We start from the raw sequence: 18,512 nt of genomic DNA, 5'->3' as shown, positions 1-18,512 counted from the left end.
GGGGGGGCGTGTGACACTCGGAGTGGTGGGTCATGCATGCGCCTTCGTGGGTGTAACCAATATTTGCACCATCATAAATTGGACGGATCACGTTCCCTCTGCATGAAGGTGATGGAGCGGATTAGGGACCTATTCAATGGCTATCTAAGAGGCATCACTTACGTAGTGAAAGGCTCTGTGGCGCACGATCCTCCAAGACATGCTCTGCGGTAATGCTCGACAAGATGGCCCAAGCGAGCTTGCCTCGAAGGACGCTTGAGCTCCCTAAGGTCGAGTCCGAGATCCATTTTCTTCAGAGGAGCAATCTGTTCGGGACGGAGAAGCCCTACGCCTTCAGATACCATGTCGACGCACCCGAAGTCCAGCAGACCAATATGACCATGAGCCCGGCCCTGGTAACCATAAGAAACATCAGGGGGTTTGAGCATCACTTCTCACTGGAGTCGACCGGCTTCGAGGTCATAGACGTGGGCGAGACCATACCTTACGAGTCCTTCTTTGACGGTGCCGCTGTTGAGCTGTATCTTAGGGGGCTCGAGAGGCTACTAAAGTCGCGCCTCGGGGCCTTGCATGTCGAGGTCTTTAGATATGGTGTAGGTCACCCCGATCCTGCCCGCAGCAGTCAGAGCTCCCATAGTCGCCCTGTTGACTTAAAAGCACTCCCAGATTCGCAAACGCCATCCGGAATTCCCCGTCTCAACCGGGTCCAAGTACGAGTATGACCAACCAACGTCTGTAGCTCATATAGGTAGGACTCCTAAATTTAAACGTGCAATAAGTTTGGCAGAAGTTTACCCATTCTTTAGACACAACCGTCGACGAGATGCTCGATTATGTTGAGCGCTTCCCTCTAGAGAAACGGGAACTTTTCCAGGGACGGAGATGTCAGTGGCTCAAGTAGGTGACGGCATAGAACTGGAGAGGGTGTTGTCGACGCGAGAATAGAGCGTACTAACGCCCAAAACGCGACGGAACAGCGTGTGGAAGCCGCTCAGGGGCCCGCTCCATGACTGGCCGCTCACGTTCTGCGACGCCGCCGACATCGAGCCGGACGTGGACCTCGCCTCCGCCGACCTCCTCTATCCCGACCTCGCCACGGAGAACTACCAGGTTTACCATCGGGATACCTACGATTGGTATTACCTCGATGGCCAGACCGCGTCCGAGGCTATCGTCTTCCTCCAAGCGGACAGTAAGGATGGCGCAATAGCAGGTGAGATAGGTCATCTCAGGTCGCATAAATTCTTGTGTTCTAGACTGACGGGTTCCGCCCATGCCTCAAGGTGTCCCGCATTGTTCCTTCTACAACCCGGCAGCTCCACCGGACGAAAAACCGAGAGAAAGCATTGAGACTAGGCTACTTGTGTGTTACGAGACCTAATGGCTGCGCATGGAGTACAAGAAGACGGCTTGGTGCAAGAGAGCTTGGGTGCTGAGTGATAGCTACGGATGATGGGACATTTTTCTCAGGCTTGCACAATCAAGAAGCCTTGCTTCTCGAGGCTTGTCCATCAGGCTGTCCGTCCATTTCGAGGATCCTCTCCTCAACGTCACTTTTGAGTGTTTTCTATGCTTTCGCTGATGGGCCGGGAGCCCCAAACACTCTATGGATCACCGCAATGTCAGGATGAAGAAGCAGGGAAGGCAGTTTGCGGGGGCGTCTCACCTTGTGCAGCGTGAGAGCGGCATAGAGTACCACAAATGCACGAACATACAGATACACGATCGTGACGGGCACCGCAGCCAGGCTGCCGAGAGCGAGACTGTACGGCGCATGCTCGGCGACGGTCAGGATGCCCGATATGGCAAAGTGGCCACGCAAGAGTGCTGCGAATGGCCGCCCCGATTCTCTAGATGGTACCAGCAAAAGTCAGAAAGGGTTGAGGCACTCATATTGGAGCGGAGACACGTGCCTGTCTCTCAACCACCCAACTCCGACGGCCAGGAGAAACAGCATCTCCAGGAGCGTGGCCGCGTCGGTGATGTAGTATACCAAGAGGTTCAACACAGCCCGGAGCAGATGGCGTGCATTGCATTTCTTGACGCTGAAGACGAGATCGGCAACGTAGCATCGGATGGTGTCCCTCTGCCACCGCAAAAGCTGCTTGAGGTAGAGCGAGCTCGGGCTGACCTTGGCGACCAGAAGCACCTCGTCCGAGGTCTCGAACCAGGTACGCCAGCCGTGCCGGACGCACCAGACGGTGAAGGCGTTGTCGTCGCCGGTCGTGACGGGGTTCCCCAGCCACTTCTCGTTGAGGAAAAAATCGTAAAACTCGTCGTTTTGAAACACGCTGGTCCGAAGCGCGCTGAGGCGGCCCGAGAGATTGAGGACCTGGCCCCGGTTGAAGTAGGCCAGCGCCGAGTGCATGATGTTGCGCCGGACGAGGTTGAGGCTCCCGAACCTCTCCCACGCTGTCAGGCCCGCCTGGATCGCCGGGCCGACAATCTGCAGCCCGGTGGCGCCGCCGATGCCGGGGTCGTGGAGAGGATGGACTATGCGGGCGAGCGTTCCGCCAGACCACAGCGAGCGGTCGTCGGCAATGACAAAGTATGGAGTCCGGACTCGGCGGACGCCCTCGTAGTACTGTCGCCGCGCCGACGGCTTGGGGACAGAATGGACCAAGACTCTCGGGTCGCCGATTCTGTCGGCAAGCCTGGATATTTGCGGGAGCCGGGCGTCAATGGTGACTATGATGACCTCCTTGGGGCCGCAGGCCAGCCATCGATAGACAACATCGTGATAGTTTGTTTCGGTGCCGAGGGTTATGCAGACAATAGTGACATCGTCGGAGACCCGGATGCTTGGTCTGCCGCGCCAGCTGAATGGCTTCAACCTCAGGTAGCCCCAGTACTCGAGGAGTAGCAGGGCACCACGCAGGCACCTCAGGGCTCTCGATTATGGAATACGGTGTAATTTGGTGCGAGATGTTAGCACATGGCCGTGCCAGCTAGGCAAGAGGGTCTGTTCGTGGTCGGCCTGTGAGGTTTCGACGGTCAGGAGCAGCTATACCTGATTATGGCGTGGATCAAATGCAGCATTATTCCCGTTTCTTAAATCCTGTAGGTAGAAGCTCAGGCCGGTGCCTTCAAGTTGACGACGCTTGAGGGGCTGTCAAGGGTGGGTGTGGCCTTGCACAGGCGAGACTAGGTCGAGTATCTCTTGAGCGAGCAGCTGGCAGACTACATACCCCGCCGGATACGCATGGATGTGGCAGTCACGTCGGGCCGCTGGCCCCGAACCGGCAGCTGAGGCTGCCAAGCAGAAATGGATAGGGGACTAAAAAAAACAGCGTGGAGTATCGGGTTTGTCCTCCCGCGGTCGCTTTCCAACCTGGGTTCTGCTTTACGGTCCCTCGGCCCCAATCCCTTTACTCCCCATACTTCCTACAATAGACTCTAATTGGCCGCCTCTAGAAATGACATCACTTTGTGCTCTGCAACCTCCTCTATGGTGGGCCGATCTTTGGGCTCATAAACCAGGAGAGAATCCAACAGAGACACAATGACACCAAGCTCCTCTTCCGAGACGGCACCTGTACCGTAGCTGAGGCCTATGCTGTCCCTGACCAGCCGCTCCAGGCCACCGGAGGGAGGCCCCGACGGCACGATGAGCTTGTCCCGCTCGTCGCCCAGGTAGGCCCGCCAGTCCTCCAGGAGGGACTCGGGCGGCGGCCCAAGCGTCTGCATTATGGCGTTGACGACGCGGTAGGCCGGGTCGTCCTTGATCCCAAAGAGGTCTCGGCCGGTAAGGGCCTCAAAGAAGCCGCAGCCTAGCATCCACATGTCTATGGCGGTCGAGATGCGGCCTGGGCTGTTGAACTCGGGAGCGACGTAGGGCCCGCACCAAGCGGTCCGCGCTGGCGGATCCTGGGGGAAGAAGGAGTCGCTAAAGTCGCCAATCTTTGCGGGGCCTGAGAAGAAGCCCGGGTCCATGTCCCGGGCGAATATGCCCTGGACCGCGTACTTGGGCGCCGAGGGGTTGCCTGACCCAAGGTCGACCGTCTTGGGCGGGCCCGAGAACTCCGTCATCTTGGCAATGGTGGGCGGCAATGTGTCGGGAAGGCCGAGGAGAACATTGGCAGGGTGGAGATCTGGTCGGTGGGAAGAAAACAGTCAGAGAGTGTGGTCCGAGAGAAGAAGAGGGAAAGAGGCGAGTGTCAATCAAAAAGACGTCAGAGCGTACCGCCATGCGCAAGACCCATCGAGTGCGAGTACTGGAGGCCCCGGACCATGTCGCGGAGCACCCGCTTTGCCAGAGGGGACGGGAGCGGGCGGCTCCCAGCGTCACCCCGCTTGGTGGCGGCGGAAACCGTCTGACCCTCGACGGGGAAGACTATGCAAAAGTGCGTGCCGTTGGGGCCGGCGTGGTCAAAGTGGTCCTCGGGGAGGAGCACGTTGGCCCTCCCTTGATGCCCCGGGTCGCCGTCTTTGAGGCGCCACCATCTCGTCATGGCGCGCGTCTCGGTGCCGCGGGATATGTCGGCCATGTGCACGGCGACGGCCACGCAGCGGGCATCCTCGCCGTCGCGCCGGGCGAGCCAGACCGTGCTAGTGTCTCCATGGCCGAGCTTGTTCACGACGGTGTACTTGGACAGGCGGTCCCCAATGTGGATGGGGTGGAAGCCTCCTGGGCGGTAGCCCCGAAGATCTTCGACATGGGGAAGGTCTGGGTGCACCGCTGCTGCCATATTGATGATCCCGTCTTCGAGCCGACACTATTCTAGGGGCAGGTACCTATTGGTCTAGAGGTATCGACAATTTGTGTCGGTAAGTTTCTGAGCCAGACCAAGAGGCATAAAGGGAGTGCTTCTATGATTTGCTCGTGACAGCGAGGGCTCACTGCACTCGAAGGTATGCATTGTCATACGATAGCAATATATCTATCTGCTATGTAGGCAAATAGCCAGGGATTTGTTTTACGTACGGCGTGCTGCTGTCGCTCTCCGCGGCTGTTTGCCCCAGCCTGTCAGCCTTGAGTCCGCCAGGATTGGGTCGTCGCTGAGGATTTAGGGGAAGAATCAAAACCAACCATGCATTGTCGGGCCTCAATTTCGAATGGGTGTGGTCACGCATGAGCGGCGATGCATGCAGCTACATTGCAGGCCCGCGTTTCCGGGCGTCGTCGCCCTGATGGAACCGAAACCCCGCGCGGCCTCGACCACGATGGAATCACATTCGATGGGCGGCCAGGCGAGGTGTGTGTGTGATATGATGTTTAGCTGCAGTAATCCTTGTGCTTTGGGCGTGGGCGTTTAGTGCCCGGCCGGCAAGGCTCCATTCCAGCTCCCCAACGGTTTCAAGGTGGTGCACCGTGCACATTGCATCATGACAACAGGCTCGAGTTTGGAGCTTGCTTCGAAGCCCGGCAATTATCTTGAGTCAAGCGCCCGAAGTGCCAGCCGCGGGCCTGGATCCCGCCAATCAGAGGGGCCAACTCAACCAAGGTGGGCGACTTTTCAGGGGCGTTTCGTTAGAGGGACCGCAAACGGTGGGGCAACGGACCCGCCACAGTACGAATTCTTAGATTCATAAACGGACTCAGGTATTCCTGCCAGCCCACCAGCTCACCAGTTACTGATTCCAGTGAGACATCACAGGGGGGTTGGGCCGGCGATTTTCAGGTTTTGGGCATGCTGAGCAGAAGGAACCCGCGCCCGAACCAATCGCCCAGAGAGGCTTCTAGTGGCAATCTCGAGCCGCTACAACAGGCGGCAGTCGGGTCTGGCCGATTGTGTGTGTGGTTATCATTTTCTCTCCTAGTAGAAGCCAGCACAATAACCTCCAGCATCAATCGAGCAGACCCAGCGTTGCACCGCAGTCACACCCGTACTACGCAACCAAACCATCAAGTATCCGCTCGCAGGTTTTGTCGGCCATGAGCATCGAGGAGGTCGCACCGCGCCTCCGGGTGGCCGGGCAGTTTGCACTGTACATCCTGTTCAACTTCGTCACGCTCCTCCTCGAGGTCCCGATCGTGCGACTGCTGGAGCACGCCATCTGCTACCGCCGCTTGGGCGGCGACGGTGCCGTCGACGAGAGAAACTGCAAGATACCGGCCGTGCAGGACAGCCTCGCCAGCATCACCGGGTGGAAGATGTTCTTCGACGCGGTCCCGGGCCTCGTCATGGCTGTGTACTACGGCTCGCTCGCCGACCGGTCCGGCCGCCGCATTGTGCTGGCCCTCTCCGCCGCAGGATACACGTTGATGTTGGGGTGGGTCGTTGTCATTTGTACGTCGCTACCATGCCCAAGTACCAGACGATTAAGCTGACAGATAGAACAGGTTCACTGCCAAATATATATCCCGTGTCGCTTGTTTGGGTGTCTTCTCTTCTCTTCTTCATCGGTGGCGGCCAGCGTATCTTCAACTCCATTGTCTTCACTCTGATATCTGACTCGCTGGACGAGAGCAAGCGGTAAGATTCATACGCCCTGACCCGATTATACTCTTCCGCTGACGCTTCTGTTGATCTAATAGGGCGAGGCGCCTGTTCCTCCTAGCTGTTGGGCCTCACACCTGCCGGCTCATCAGTCCTGTCATCGCCTCTGTTTTGATGGAGGTGAGCATCCGGGCGCCATTCTGGCTCGCCTTCAGCTGCCTCGCGCTCATTTTCGCCATTATTCCCTTTGTAGAGGACGCCTCTGTGCGTCGGGGAACGCGGTATACGAGAATAGAAGCCTCATCAGAGGTCGCCACGTCCGATGGCGACGCGGAGCCGGGCGAATCCACCACGGGCCGCCGCTTCGCGCAGCCCAACATTCGCAGCTGGTGTGGCTCGCTCATGACTGGCGCCAAGCATGTGGCCATGTCCATATATGAACTTTTCAACACCCCGGCCGGGTGGTTCTGCCTCGCGAGCTTCTTCCTAAAAAGAGTCGCATTTGCGAGCGAGGGGTTTGCTTTCCAGTACGCCTCGGAAAAGTTCGGCTGGGAGCTGAGGCAGACCACGTGGCTGCGAACCGCGTCGGCCGCGGGTGCCGTTGTGGTCACCCTTGCCGTCGGGCCTATAGTCGGCCTCATCCTCCGCAGGCGAGAGGTGCCTGCCGCTGTTGTTGATCTCAACACTATCCGATCATCTCTCGCCATGCTCATTGTCTCTTTCTTTGCCGCCTGGAAAGCCCCATCTATGGAGATTCTTATCGTTGGTAAGGACGGCCTCCCGACTTTCACCTCTTCTATCAGGGGGAATGGGGATATGAGAATGTCTAACATCGGCGTTATTCCCGCAATCTAGCAATGGTGGGATGTGGACTCGGTGAAGCCTTGGAGCCGGCGCTGCAGGCCTTTGCGCTTGCCTCGACCGACTCTTCTAGGAACGCTCAACTATTCACGACCATAGCTCAGTGTGACACACTCGCGGAGCTTGTTGGTGGTCCCTTGATGGCTGCGCTGCTATCCATTGGGCGAGGGAAAGGCCATCCGTCTGCTGGCATCAATTTCATCGCCTCATCGGTGAGACTACCCTCGGCTACCCTTGCTATTCATCCCTCCCGTGGGCCTGAACTAACTGAGCTTGATAGTCTATCTTTATGGTGCTTTTGGGCTCCTCTTTGCTATCTAATATTAATCGCTAGGGGGGCTGTGCTATGAGGCGAGATGTCTAGAAGGGAAGCTATGCAGAAATGGGAAAGGATTACATATTGGACGAAAGATTATAACGCTCCCCACTGTTTACACGCTCGTCTGCGTCTGCTCGCTGCCTGTGATCTTATGGGCCTTGATTTTGTTCATCTTTTTTTTTCTCTATCCTTTCAGCTTCGTCACCTCATTTTTTTTCGCGTGAACCTTTCTTTGCCCCATCACGCCCGACTACCAGTCCTTCCCTTTAGGGACCGCAAAGGCTGAACCGGATTAACACGGGTTGGTCCTGGCGCTTTCCTTTGCCGAAAAAAGCAAGCCGCGGAGGGCGATGGAGGTGCGATCCCAGTACATCAGCCCCAAGGCTAATATGATAAAAGGTACTGCGATGACGAAGAAGATCCACAGGGGATAATTCCCGGCCGCGATGGGTTCGAGATTCATGCCGAAGAAGGAGGTCACGAAGCCCAGAGGGATGAAGATGAAGGCAAGTCGAGTCAGGTAAGCCATCTCCCGCGCCTGATCGATGCCTTTCCTGGACTCGGCGAGCGCAGCCCGTGAGGTGAGGTGCGATATCTTGGACTTGCAGGCCTCTGAGAGCCGGATCGCGCAGGCGTGGAGGTGTTCAAAATCTTTCCGGAGTTCCTCGGCGGCTTGGGCGCAGTCTTTGTCACTCTGCACCTGCTCGTTGCTGGGGTGAGCCCAGTCCGTTGTTGTTGCCTTGGGCCACGTCGGCCCGCCGCGGGCCTTGATGATCTCGATTGTGCTCCTGAGGATCTCTACCTGCCGGTCGAGCAGGTCCTGCGCGTAGACGAGGTTCGACTGGGCGATGCTCATGTGCTCCGGGCTCTCCAGGTCGACGGCCTCGGAGATGCAGTCCTCGATCATGTTGAGGAACTGGACCTGGGAGAAGGCGCAAAACTTAAAGATCTCGTGGAAGCTATAGAAGGCGTCCACGCCCATCATGGCCTTGTCCAGCCGCTTTCCGTAGTTTCGGTGGAGGAGCGAGGCGCTCTGGGCGAACTGCGGCTTGGGCATTGGGTCCTGCGCGACCGACTCCCTCTGGGGATGGAGGGAGCAGTGGGGGTAGCTCTGGACGGTCGGGAGGAAGGCTCGGTAGTCTGTATGGCTGTGCTCCCAATGGTCTTTCCATGGCCCACGGGGGCATTCGTTCAGGTCCTTGCCCGTATCAACCCACGCGACAGCTGGTTGTACGAGAGACGAGTCGGTTAGTGATGGAGCAGCTCCAAGAGCGCCAAAGGGAGGGGGCGCTTCGTTTCTCTCACCTGTCCAGCCTGTTTCGGTCCGATTCACACAGAGAGATATACACTGCTCAATTGCCCAACGGCCGTTGCTGAAAAGCGAAAAGTCCCGTACAATGGAGTTTCCGACCGCGTTGCCGTGCTCCAGTTTCTGGGACGTGGCGGTGATGTAGTCGTCCATCTTCTTCCGGGCGGAAAGCCTAAGCTGGTCCGTCTGGTCCGCCTTGAAAGACGGCTTGACCGTCTTGCTGAGGGTAAAGTACCGTAGCTGGACCACCTGGCTGGAAGCGGAGGGCAGCGACGGCTGAGCGTAGTACTTGGCCCGACCGACCGCGAGGATGATGTCCATATGCCGTTGAAAGTATTCCGGGTCGACACCGAACCTAGACCCTACCCCGCTGAGCCACTCCGGAGAGGGTTGTCCGCGTAGAAACAGCAGCTGGTTCCCGCCGGGGTGGTCCCTGGCCAAGGCAGCAACTTGGTCGGGCGAGGTGGCTTCGGTGCGGCGTGTCCTGTCGAGGCCTAGGCCTTGGTAGAGAACAAAAAACGGGAACCCGGCAGCGGCTGCCGTGTCGCGCCGGCGGTAAAAGGGGGCCTTGAGGTATGTTCCCAGCCTCTCAAAGTGAGGGCCAGGGAACAGAGTCGCCTCGGCGCCCTGGCGGGAGTAAGAGGATACCGCATTGGCATATAGCTCCTCTGGGGATGCTGCTTAGCACAGATGCAGATCAGAATTAAAGCCATCCATGTCTGCGTGCGTGCAAACGACGCGGATAGGTGGAGGGGGTTAATTTCGGACGCTCTTACCTGTCGAAGACCTCCCGTTGGAACGGGATGGTGAAGAGTCGGTTCCCGGCCCCATTTGACCGGGTTGTGCCCAAAACGGGAGCAGCACGGCTAGGGATGTGCGACAAACTCGGGCTACCACGTAGAGCTGCAGTCAGACAGTCGAGGAACAGACCCTATCAGCGAGCGGATAGGCGCGTGCGGCATGCATCTTCCAGATCTCAAGATGGGAGGTAGCACGCATTTGAAGCTGCAGCAGCGTCGGGGAGGGTTGTATTGCATGGGGTGTTTATTATTCTCGCAGAACCAACACGAACCGCCGGGGCGGGCGGGCGCCCAACCTTGTTGGCGGACTCACACCACTCGGGTCTTTGTGTGGGTGGCAGCCCAGCTCGAAGATTCAGGCGGCGTCTGGAGGGTGCGCCCATGGGTCGCATTTGCAGCCTCGACCAGACGGGCGTTGCCTGCCTCGAAGAGGATGAGGGGCACATACTTGGCATTTCCGCGCACGGCATTCAGGTCTTTTTGCGCGCCCGGGGCTGAGCGGGAGACGTCGAGCAGGTCTTGGGATTCGCTGCTTATCACCAAGAGTCACCAACGCCACATGCGGCCTGGGGCTTTGGAGCCGTGGTCTTGCATCATCACACCAATCTCAGCCGCCCTCAGCGCCCAACTCCGCGCCCATCTCTCAGCCCGCCCGGCTCCAAAGCTGCTGCTACCTGGACCAGAATGCGACCGCGTCATCCACGTCGGCATCCGTAAGATCTGCGGCTGCCTTGCCGCTGCCAGGATACAACTCTCCATACAACGCCGCACACCGGTCGCGCGCCTGCACAGCCTCGGTCTCCTTCCCTTGGCCCGAGTACATTGCTGCCGCTTTGAAGAGGGCTCGCATCTTCTCGTGCCTATAGGCCGGGCGGTCTCCGAAGATGCGCAGGGCCTCGCATATGTGCTCGCTGCTCGTTGTGAGAAAGGTCAGCCGGTGCCACCAGGTCAAGTAGGCAGTCTACTACCCAGCCCGACCTGATTGAATAACATCATCTTTTGAAACATACCTGGCTGCCGGAAACTTCTTGTCTCGGATAAAATGCTCAGCCATTTTTACGTGGACATCTCCAGTCCGGTGGTGGTTCTTGCCAATCGTTTTCTGGTACTGCGCCAGGGCTCGTGAGTGGAAGACAAAGCTTTCGCCATAAAGGCCTAAAGATGCTTTGACGTTCCCTATTGCGTGGAGGAACCTTCCAGTTCTGTATTTCGCCCAGTCAGTCAAAATGCAAGGACGGAAACCTGCTGCCAGCGCGGCCCCTCCTTACTCACATGAATGATTGGCTGTCATTGACCCCAAACGCCTGTTCCCGGTGACATAGACCAGCTTTGAGCTGCGCCATGGCGGCGTCGTGTCTCCCCATCAGCCAGTACGCCAATCCGAGGTTGACATGTGGAAACGAGGCGTCCGTGGGCTTGTAGTCAGGCTGCAACTTTGCCGACTCTATCGAGGTTGTGAAGCACCGCTCGCCATCTGCCCAGCGCCGGTTCATCATAAACGCATTGCCCAGTTCGTTCCACGAAATGTGCAGTCGGCTGTCTCTCCCTCGCGTGTGGCTGCCACTTTCCCTGATCATCATGTCGTTGTATAGCTGGAAGTGGTGTAGGGTGAACTCCGGCCGGTTTGTCTCGGTGCCGATGCAGCCGAGGTTGTGGTGCACCTCGGCCATCATGGATTTCAGGTCGGCTTCGATGAATCCGTTTGTTACGCCACTCTGTGTGGGGGTACTGTTCTTTAGCTGCGCCAATATGGACCGGCATATCTTGATGGAGAAGTCAAAGTACGGCTCGGATTCGGTAGAGTGTCCCGTCTCGTGATAGTACCTACGAACCGAGAGAGAGATATTACTCCAAGTGTTGGCATAGGTTAACAAGGGTCATCTGTCTTCAGTAGAGGTAGGTGGTCATGCTTACCACCCCGCGTCGATCAAAAGTTTCGGAAGCCTGAGGCGATTCTTCAAATCGCCGCCATGTCCATCAAGGGTCTGTATTTGATCCGCAAGTCTTCGAAGTGTCACGACATGGGGGAATAGCTCCTCGCATCTTGCCCACCGAGCAACTCCGTGGCGCCACCCAAACTTCTCATACGGCCACATTGAGGAGACTAGATGGAGACAGGCGTCAAAGGTCTCGTTGAACTGTGCCGTGGTCATCTTTGCCCGTGCCGTATCCTGTATCAACCGATGGATGACAATCCGCTTGGAAGAGTTGTCTTTGCTGATAAGCGACGACTGCAGAAGCTCTGTCCTTGCCTTCTGGTACTCAGTCGGCGTCTTTGGGAATGTCTTCAGCTGCACAGGTTTCGCGGCCTCATTGGTGAGTAGGTCTTCCAGGATGCCATCCGGATCGAGCATCGAAAGCACCTCGAGAAGTGATCTCCCGTGCTTGAGACTTTCCAAAGCCCAGACGGTCCAGATGGATTTCTCGTGACCCTTCCTTCCCGGCTTGCTATACTGCGACTGGAAGAGCTCCTCGCGCTTTGTGAGCTCGTCGTAGGACTGAGCGAACTCTGAGTAGGATAGATCACGGCGTATTATAACACTTGCCATCTGCGTCATCGCCAGCGGGAGACCGCCAAGACGAGCGTGGACCGCGCTGCTGTCTCCTTTCTTGAGTGTGAGCTTCTCAAGGAACGAAGATGACTCTCTGGCACTAAAAGGCTGGAGGTCGATGCCTGTGTCAGCCAGATACGTGGACTTCATGGCCAGGGGGTCCCTGCTCGTGAACAAAACACAGCCGGGGCCGTCCAGGGGCCAGAAACCCTCCAGCACATCCATGTCGTCGACGTTGTCAAACACAAGGAGCCAGAAGGCGGCCGTAGCACCCCGGTCCTTGACAGGGTCCGCCAACCATCCCTTGACGAGGTCGCGGGTGATGATCTGGTCGCGCGCATCGGTCGAGTCTCTAGCGACCAGGCCAAGTTTCACCGCCAGGCGGCTAAACTCGTCGTGAAGCCTCGCCGAGGAATCCGCGTGAACCCAAAAGATCATGTCAAAGCGGTCCTTCCGGGTGTGGACAAACTCGCCCGCCACTTGGGTCTTTCCCATGCCGCCCGGCCCGCAGATGGCAAACGTTCGGACCAGTGCATTGCCGGGGGAGTCCCTGTTTTCGTCTTCGTCAAAAAAAAACTTTTCAATGGCCGCCAACTCATTTTGCCGCCCGAAAAACTCCCGGTTGCGAACCACGGGTACGAGGTGGAGCGGGAAGCGTGATCCCGATATCCGTCTGACCGGGAACGAAGGGTGCGCCGAGAGACGGGGAACGATCTCAAATCCCATGTCCGACGTGGCAGCGGTGGCCCGGCGCGTGTTCCTGCTGATCGGAGACCTCGATTCCGTAGACCTACGGTTCGGGCTACCTCCTGTCTCTCCTGGAGCAGTGATAACAATGGGGACGCGAGACCTGTCAGTCATCCGAGACTGTGGGAAAGCTCAAATCGGGGGACAAAATACCTTGTGATTTGCTTGCTGCTGTTTCGGGTGTAAAGTCACTGAAGTCTCCAAAACTCGAGGGGGCATCGACTGAAAGTCGCGTTTTGACGGTTAGTAATCGGTGCTATGCAAAGATCGGCTTCTTAACTGATAATCCTTCCCCCTTACTCACATATCGGAGAGCCTTTGACGATTTTCAAGCGGGCATCCTCAAGAGAAGTGCTGATGAAGGTGCTGATCTTGCCGAAGTGTTTGGCGCTCGTGTCAACGTGGCACAGAGTGTTGTGGTCCGCGGCGATGCCGAGCATCTCTTCGTAGCTCGAGTTTGTTTTCACAAACGCCTCGTCCATTATCTAGCGATGTATCAGAAGATGGAACCCCCAGAGGCTGCCTGCTTTGTAGGGAGGTTCGGGGAATGTACTAGGGTCTTCTTAGTGATCCAGAGCCTGCTTTTAACCTTGGTCTCCTTGGTTTCGTAGACGGAGAGAATCGGCACCGTCACAGCGGCCTGCTCGAATAACAGAGAGCTCTTCGAGAGCCTTGTGAGGTCATCTGAGCTCAGCCGTTTGCTCTTCTTAGACAGCATCACGGTGGCATTCTGCCACTTGTCCCTGCTCTCGGTGCCAGAGTGGGGCGTTCCCAAAAGAATAACCCCAGCAAGCGCTCGCAGAAGATTACGGTAGTTCTGCTCGTAGGCTAGCCGGAGCGCCTGGTCTCGCATTTCTTTTTAGCAGAAACCACCAACCGGGCCACCAAAGATACAGGTTGGGCCACCTACCTCCTTGACGATGAGCCCCCCGAGGCTATGGCAGACAATAAGGACCGGGCAGTGTCCCAACTGTAGCAATGGCGTGGCCCGGTTAGCGGTGCCAGTGACAGCTTGAGCGAGAGAAACTCACGTTCAACTCCTCGATGATTTGTTGCAGCGCAGTCACGAACCGCCCCCCGTGCTCCAGCAGGTCGTGCCACGACAGTCCCGACGCATCGATCCCGTGATGGTATCCGTAGACACCGATGCCGGGGGCCACGCCGCCTGGGATTGATTCGAACCAGAGCCTCCGCTCCCCCGCGCTGGTCTGCTCACTCAGCCATTCATCAGGCGGCGGTGTTCCCACACCCGGCACCGCGATGATTCTCGAAAGTGTCAGGGTGATTGTGTATTTGTATGGCGTAGACCGAAGGTTCTCACCGAGAATAGTGGCTTACAGCGTTTGAACCTTGGGACTCAGCAGGATCTGATAGAGTCGGCCTTCCTTCTTGACGTCTCCCTTGGCCTTTTTGTTCGACGGCGCCATGGTAACGGCGACAGGGGTGGAATTACCCACTTCCCCTGAGTAAGAAACTTTATCGGGTCAATAGTGCAAGCACAGCGGCAGGAGAAAGGGCCTCGTCCCGCGGCGTATCGGCCGTCAAACTGCCCGCTCGCTGCTCGTTAGCCTGGGAAAATTATCGCCGGGATGCGACCAAACCAGCCGCCGAGGCTGGAACGAAGAAAATGCAGACCGGCTCCAAGGACCAACACGTGACCCCCCCTCTCTTCCATTCTTAGTGGTGCATCAAATCCGTTGCCGAGGGCGGGGGAGGTTGCATGACGGCTACATATGGACTGACATCAGATGGGCAGGGCCATCAATATGCTACGGTCAGGCTTTCTGTCGTGTATCGGCAAGGGCCCCAGCGCGTAACTCACATCGCCGATCGCCGCCATGGCCTTCGCCCTCGAGCAACTGTTTCTGTTCTCGGTTGATGGTGGGGATTTTGCCGCGTGGAAAGAGCCAAATGTATGTCCAGCCTGGCCTAGATAGGCATGCTGCTATGGTGCGCACTAACGGGTAGATACTACTGGAAAAGGACGCCCGGGTCATGATGGATGGGCGCTGGCTTGTCATGGTCCTGCCTTGCTGCTCTGACCCTGTCGATTCGACCATGGGTGGCGCACAGAGCCTGCTGGACAGGTTTCTGAACCACGCAGCTCGTACAGATGACGTCTTTTGCTCCGAATTTCTCTCGGGAATCATAGTGCCAATCCGCAATTCCTGCGACGGGGACCGCCAGCCCAAGAATCTGCGCGTCAACGGAAAGGACGCATGGCTGCGAACCATCGTGTTCGAGGATGGCATCGCGCCGGCTCCAGGCCCTTATGTGTTGGATGCCGGTAGACTCAGTCCTGTTTACAGACTTTACGAGGATACATCTGCGGCTTTTTCTATTCCGCTTCGAACCTCGCCCGACAAGGAGTTAGCCATTTACCCCAATCTCCAAGCCGTGCCGATCACCTGCTGAAACTTCTCGTGGTCTTTTCTTTAGACTCGTCGCAACCCGGATTGCACCCAGGGGCCACCATCCAAGCTGCGTCGCCGTCCCCTCACGCATGCGCAGCTTCGGCGGCGCCCCCGGACCGCCGCTCGAGGGCATTCGTGTAGCAGTCAAGGATATATTCGACATAAAGGGCCATCACACGTCTCTCGGAAGTAGGGAATACCTTAAACTATCCCCTCCAGCGAACTATACTGCACCCGCTGTCCAGCGCGTCATCGATGCTGGCGGCGTTGTTGTCGGTCTCACGCACATGTGCTCAATGGTGCTGTCGCAACATCCGACACAGTGTATCGACTTCCCAGCCCCTTTCAACCCCCGAGGAGACGGTTACCAGTCGCCATCGGGCGGAAGCTCCGGGCAAGCCGCAGCTATAGCGTCCTATGACTGGCTGGATGTTGCAATCGGAAGTGACTGTAAGACAGCTTTCGAACGCGCCTCCTTATCCAAAGACTCATTCAACTGGGGCTTGAACTGTGACGGGAGTCTAGCTAACAAGAGTCCATGAGTCAGCTACTGCTAGCGCCCGCCTTCCAGCCCTCGCCAATGGATGCTTCTCTTTTCGGCCATCTGGATCCATGGTCTCCTGCCAGGGCATGTGGTCAGGTGTTCCGTAAGTACACGTGACCAAGGTCTTGCCCAGCACGCAAGAGACTAATGACTACTGGCGAGCGACCGCAGCCAAACAGACACGCCTTGCCTCTTTGCCAGAAGCCTCGAGGTTCTCAGCGAGGTCGTCAATGTCTGGTGTCCGGGAACCATCAGGGATGGGGAACCCCTCGTAAGTAATCCATTTGGACAGAAAACTCCGTTCTCCGGAGGATTACTAAAATCTGTCACAGAAACCCACAAGACTGCTATCACTTCCCAAGCCACCGATCCCCGAAGGGTCGCCGCAGCATATGCTGTTTACCAGCTTTCGCGAGGACCTGGAAAAGTTTGCGGGCATTGAGTCCAATCTGCTCTCCGTCGAGGACATGTGGTCGTCGAGTCCGCCACCCGAGGCGGGTGGTGCCCCTCTTGAGCAATACTTGAGCCCAGATGTAGGCGCCTGACCCTTGCCGTCGAGACGAGATGCCGTACCCATCAACTAATATCTCCGTCCAGGTCAGCACTTGGACATACGTCTCGACATTCTGGGGAAGTACCAAAGTCTTTTGGGAGGGATACCAGCAAGCCTTTGGCAGGCAGCCATACATGCCTCCACCCCTGGGAATCCACACTTGGTTCGTCATGGGTTCTGTGCTTCGCCGACATTGCATGCATCAGTCTGGGCGATATATCTTATTTTGACACACCCTACCAAATCTAGGGACAAGGCGCGAGACTGCTCTTCTGAGCAGCGCAAGGAGGGTGCTGCACGGCTCGGAGTATATCGCCAATGGCTCCTTCGGACTGTGCTTCAGGACGAGGCACACAACACCATCCTTATATGGCCGATTGCTGTTGTCGAGCCTGTCTACCGCGATGAGTGGCCCCGGTATGCTGCACCTCTCCGAAAAAAGACCTACACCAGAAGTATTCTCACTAACATGTGCCGCATTACAGACCACCTACTGGTGATCAATTGCTGTGGGAACCGCTTCTCCTGGCCCCAGTCTCCGGCGCCCCTGAGCTGGTTATTCCTGGTTTGCGCATCCAACACTCTCACAATTAGAATAGTACACCTTCTAAATTCTCTCATGGCCTGCCATTTAGTTGGAGAGGTTCCCTACGTATCCCGCGTCAGCGGCAAGGAAGAAGTCCTTCCAGTCTGCATCTCGATGCTGGGGCCTCCTGGTGAGTTATGCCTCTGGAGACCTCTGCAGTCCTCACTGGGCTTCTCGTCCACTAATCCAGTCACAGGGACCGATACTCAGCTCATTGCTTTCGCTGCCAAATTCCTGGAAGGTTCAGGTCGATACACAGCGGTCAAAACGGGGAGGAGCATAGGCTTCGCTTCAGGTCGTCACCAAGAGAATCACACACAAATGTAAACAGGAGTAGAGGCAACGCGGGTCACTGCTATCGATTGCCAGCCTCGAGCCTTGGGGGCAAGATACCAGACTGGAAAACGAAAGCGGAAGCGAGGTGTCTTTATGGAAGCAGCCCACATGGAAATGGATCCATCCCACCCAATACAAGACGTGCATCTCTTCCCAGCTTGACCCTTTCACAATGGTATTTTGTAGCATTGTCCCAAATGCCCGTCTCGCAGCCACCCAATCGCGACGGCTTCAACATCGCCATCATCTGCACCCTACCATTTGAGTCCGACGCCGTTGATCTCCTGCTTGATAGAAATATACGACACCGAATTTGGCCGGGTTATTGTCGATTCGAATCTATACACGAACGGACGTGTAGGAGGCCGTGCCGTCGTACTCGTCGTGCTCCCAAGAATGGGGCAAGAGGCTGCGGCCGCGTGTTCGCGGAGCCTGCTGTTGAGAGCCCCAGTGCGATGGAAAAACGCCATGCTTGAGGCACTCAAGTCCACCGACCACTGGGCTGCCGCCCTGCAATGTCTCCGTCGCGGCTAATCCGTCGGCATTATTGCCAGAAAGCTATCCGACACGTCGGCTGCAGTTTCGAGCATGACGAGCCTAAGCGGATGGGATCTTGGTGGAGGGCGGCGCTGACCATGTGCATGCACTACAACACACGCTGAAGGAGCCTGCCTGGTCGACGAAAGGCGCCTTTCAATGCTCAGAACATACGGACCTCCGTCGACAGTGCAGAAATAACGAGCAACAGGGCAGGCCATACCTCAGACACCGAATTGCCGCTCCTCGGCTCGCCCCTATACATAGCATCGACATCTGGAGCGGCCGTCGCTTCGACCAGCACGCAAACACTCTCCGAGCCCGCGCGATCGATGCATTCCCAGGGTGACGGTAATTGGGCTGGGCAGAACAGCCGCGAATATTTGGTTAAGAAACTGTCCGATTTTCCCATCGTCGCTTTCTTCCGAGACTTCTTCCAGTTCGACCCGGTCCAGCAGATCAGCCTCCTCCCCACGCCATCCGAGGCCGAGCTTTGTTGAATGAGCGTTGCTAACCACATTGGCACATACGACCATACCCACTGGAATATACGGGATCCCGTCCGCTCTCCCCT

At 57.2% G+C, this 18,512-nt stretch overlaps 8 protein-coding genes across 8 annotated transcripts; 4 read left to right on the top strand and 4 right to left on the bottom strand.

The window, feature by feature from the left end:
- Positions 1-224: 224 nt before the first annotated feature.
- GGTG_00751 (hypothetical protein) lies at positions 225-1,381 on the top strand (the record flags this gene model as incomplete). Its single annotated transcript, XM_009218502.1, has 5 exons — positions 225-593; positions 667-748; positions 807-897; positions 978-1,213; positions 1,284-1,381. The coding sequence occupies 5 exons, from the start codon at positions 225-227 to the stop codon at positions 1,379-1,381; spliced, it is 876 nt and encodes a 291-aa protein (XP_009216766.1).
- A 489-nt stretch (positions 1,382-1,870) lies between these two features.
- Positions 1,871-3,225, bottom strand: GGTG_00750 (hypothetical protein; the record flags this gene model as incomplete). The annotated part of the gene is made up of 2 exons (XM_009218501.1): positions 3,011-3,225; positions 1,871-2,891 (listed from the first exon to the last, which is right to left on the bottom strand). Exons 1-2 carry the CDS (start codon positions 3,037-3,039, stop codon positions 1,871-1,873), a joined length of 1,050 nt encoding a protein of 349 aa, XP_009216765.1. The 5' UTR covers positions 3,040-3,225.
- Positions 3,215-5,312, bottom strand: GGTG_00749 (CMGC/SRPK protein kinase). The gene is made up of 4 exons (XM_009218500.1): positions 5,030-5,312; positions 4,925-4,949; positions 4,184-4,742; positions 3,215-4,091 (listed from the first exon to the last, which is right to left on the bottom strand). The coding sequence occupies exons 3-4, from the start codon at positions 4,686-4,688 to the stop codon at positions 3,397-3,399; spliced, it is 1,200 nt and encodes a 399-aa protein (XP_009216764.1). The 5' UTR covers positions 4,689-4,742; positions 4,925-4,949; positions 5,030-5,312; the 3' UTR covers positions 3,215-3,396.
- A 227-nt stretch (positions 5,313-5,539) lies between these two features.
- GGTG_00748 (hypothetical protein) lies at positions 5,540-7,816 on the top strand. The gene is made up of 5 exons (XM_009218499.1): positions 5,540-6,230; positions 6,284-6,416; positions 6,479-7,146; positions 7,236-7,453; positions 7,522-7,816. Exons 1-5 carry the CDS (start codon positions 5,876-5,878, stop codon positions 7,573-7,575), a joined length of 1,428 nt encoding a protein of 475 aa, XP_009216763.1. The 5' UTR covers positions 5,540-5,875; the 3' UTR covers positions 7,576-7,816.
- GGTG_00747 (hypothetical protein) lies at positions 7,359-9,909 on the bottom strand. Its single transcript, XM_009218498.1, has 3 exons — positions 9,646-9,909; positions 8,866-9,546; positions 7,359-8,784 (listed from the first exon to the last, which is right to left on the bottom strand). The coding sequence occupies exons 1-3, from the start codon at positions 9,698-9,700 to the stop codon at positions 7,853-7,855; spliced, it is 1,668 nt and encodes a 555-aa protein (XP_009216762.1). The 5' UTR covers positions 9,701-9,909; the 3' UTR covers positions 7,359-7,852.
- On the bottom strand, positions 9,887-14,555 carry GGTG_00746 (hypothetical protein). Its single transcript, XM_009218497.1, has 10 exons — positions 14,307-14,555; positions 14,000-14,234; positions 13,879-13,938; positions 13,522-13,809; positions 13,273-13,453; positions 13,122-13,190; positions 11,584-13,039; positions 10,942-11,493; positions 10,680-10,871; positions 9,887-10,580 (listed from the first exon to the last, which is right to left on the bottom strand). The coding sequence occupies exons 1-10, from the start codon at positions 14,393-14,395 to the stop codon at positions 10,340-10,342; spliced, it is 3,363 nt and encodes a 1,120-aa protein (XP_009216761.1). The 5' UTR covers positions 14,396-14,555; the 3' UTR covers positions 9,887-10,339.
- A 158-nt stretch (positions 14,556-14,713) lies between these two features.
- On the top strand, positions 14,714-17,558 carry GGTG_00745 (hypothetical protein). Its single transcript, XM_009218496.1, has 11 exons — positions 14,714-14,881; positions 14,952-15,337; positions 15,408-15,832; positions 15,930-16,029; positions 16,098-16,197; positions 16,259-16,459; positions 16,524-16,642; positions 16,729-16,896; positions 16,965-17,044; positions 17,115-17,195; positions 17,262-17,558. The coding sequence occupies exons 1-11, from the start codon at positions 14,807-14,809 to the stop codon at positions 17,390-17,392; spliced, it is 1,866 nt and encodes a 621-aa protein (XP_009216760.1). The 5' UTR covers positions 14,714-14,806; the 3' UTR covers positions 17,393-17,558.
- Positions 17,559-18,270: 712 nt separating this feature from the next.
- GGTG_00744 (hypothetical protein) lies at positions 18,271-18,438 on the top strand (the record flags this gene model as incomplete). The annotated part of the gene is made up of 1 exon (XM_009218495.1): positions 18,271-18,438. One exon carries the CDS (start codon positions 18,271-18,273, stop codon positions 18,436-18,438), a length of 168 nt encoding a protein of 55 aa, XP_009216759.1.
- Between the last annotated feature and the right edge of the window lie 74 nt (positions 18,439-18,512).

The sequence above is a fragment of the Gaeumannomyces tritici genome (assembly GCF_000145635.1).
Source record: "Gaeumannomyces tritici R3-111a-1 unplaced genomic scaffold supercont2.1, whole genome shotgun sequence".
Taxonomy (NCBI): Eukaryota; Fungi; Ascomycota; class Sordariomycetes; order Magnaporthales; family Magnaporthaceae; genus Gaeumannomyces; species Gaeumannomyces tritici.
This window is presented reverse-complemented; position numbering and strand designations above follow the sequence as displayed.

What these genes read in the sequence shown, in the direction of transcription:
- GGTG_00749 (XM_009218500.1), bottom strand. Translation starts at nt 4,688, where the DNA reads ATGGCAGCAGCGGTGCACCCAGACCTTCCCCATGTCGAAGATCTTCGG. An exon ending in GATGGGTCTTGCGCATGGCG is followed by an intron (nt 4,092 to 4,183) that starts GTACGCTCTGAC and finishes CCCACCGACCAG; the next exon opens with ATCTCCACCCTGCCAATGTT.
- GGTG_00748 (XM_009218499.1), top strand. Translation starts at nt 5,876, where the DNA reads ATGAGCATCGAGGAGGTCGCACCGCGCCTCCGGGTGGCCGGGCAGTTT. An exon ending in TCGCTGGACGAGAGCAAGCG is followed by an intron (nt 6,417 to 6,478) that starts GTAAGATTCATA and finishes TTGATCTAATAG; the next exon opens with GGCGAGGCGCCTGTTCCTCC. An exon ending in TATGGAGATTCTTATCGTTG is followed by an intron (nt 7,147 to 7,235) that starts GTAAGGACGGCC and finishes CCCGCAATCTAG; the next exon opens with CAATGGTGGGATGTGGACTC.
- GGTG_00747 (XM_009218498.1), bottom strand. Translation starts at nt 9,700, where the DNA reads ATGGGGCCGGGAACCGACTCTTCACCATCCCGTTCCAACGGGAGGTCT. An exon ending in CAACGGGAGGTCTTCGACAG is followed by an intron (nt 9,547 to 9,645) that starts GTAAGAGCGTCC and finishes TGTGCTAAGCAG; the next exon opens with CATCCCCAGAGGAGCTATAT. An exon ending in GACCGAAACAGGCTGGACAG is followed by an intron (nt 8,785 to 8,865) that starts GTGAGAGAAACG and finishes TCGTACAACCAG; the next exon opens with CTGTCGCGTGGGTTGATACG.
- GGTG_00746 (XM_009218497.1), bottom strand. Translation starts at nt 14,395, where the DNA reads ATGGCGCCGTCGAACAAAAAGGCCAAGGGAGACGTCAAGAAGGAAGGC. An exon ending in GGGGGCTCATCGTCAAGGAG is followed by an intron (nt 13,810 to 13,878) that starts GTAGGTGGCCCA and finishes ATGCGAGACCAG; the next exon opens with GCGCTCCGGCTAGCCTACGA. An exon ending in GGATCACTAAGAAGACCCTA is followed by an intron (nt 13,454 to 13,521) that starts GTACATTCCCCG and finishes ATACATCGCTAG; the next exon opens with ATAATGGACGAGGCGTTTGT.
- GGTG_00745 (XM_009218496.1), top strand. Translation starts at nt 14,807, where the DNA reads ATGGCCTTCGCCCTCGAGCAACTGTTTCTGTTCTCGGTTGATGGTGGG. An exon ending in AGCAATACTTGAGCCCAGAT is followed by an intron (nt 16,460 to 16,523) that starts GTAGGCGCCTGA and finishes ATCTCCGTCCAG; the next exon opens with GTCAGCACTTGGACATACGT. An exon ending in CCCTGAGCTGGTTATTCCTG is followed by an intron (nt 17,045 to 17,114) that starts GTTTGCGCATCC and finishes CCTGCCATTTAG; the next exon opens with TTGGAGAGGTTCCCTACGTA.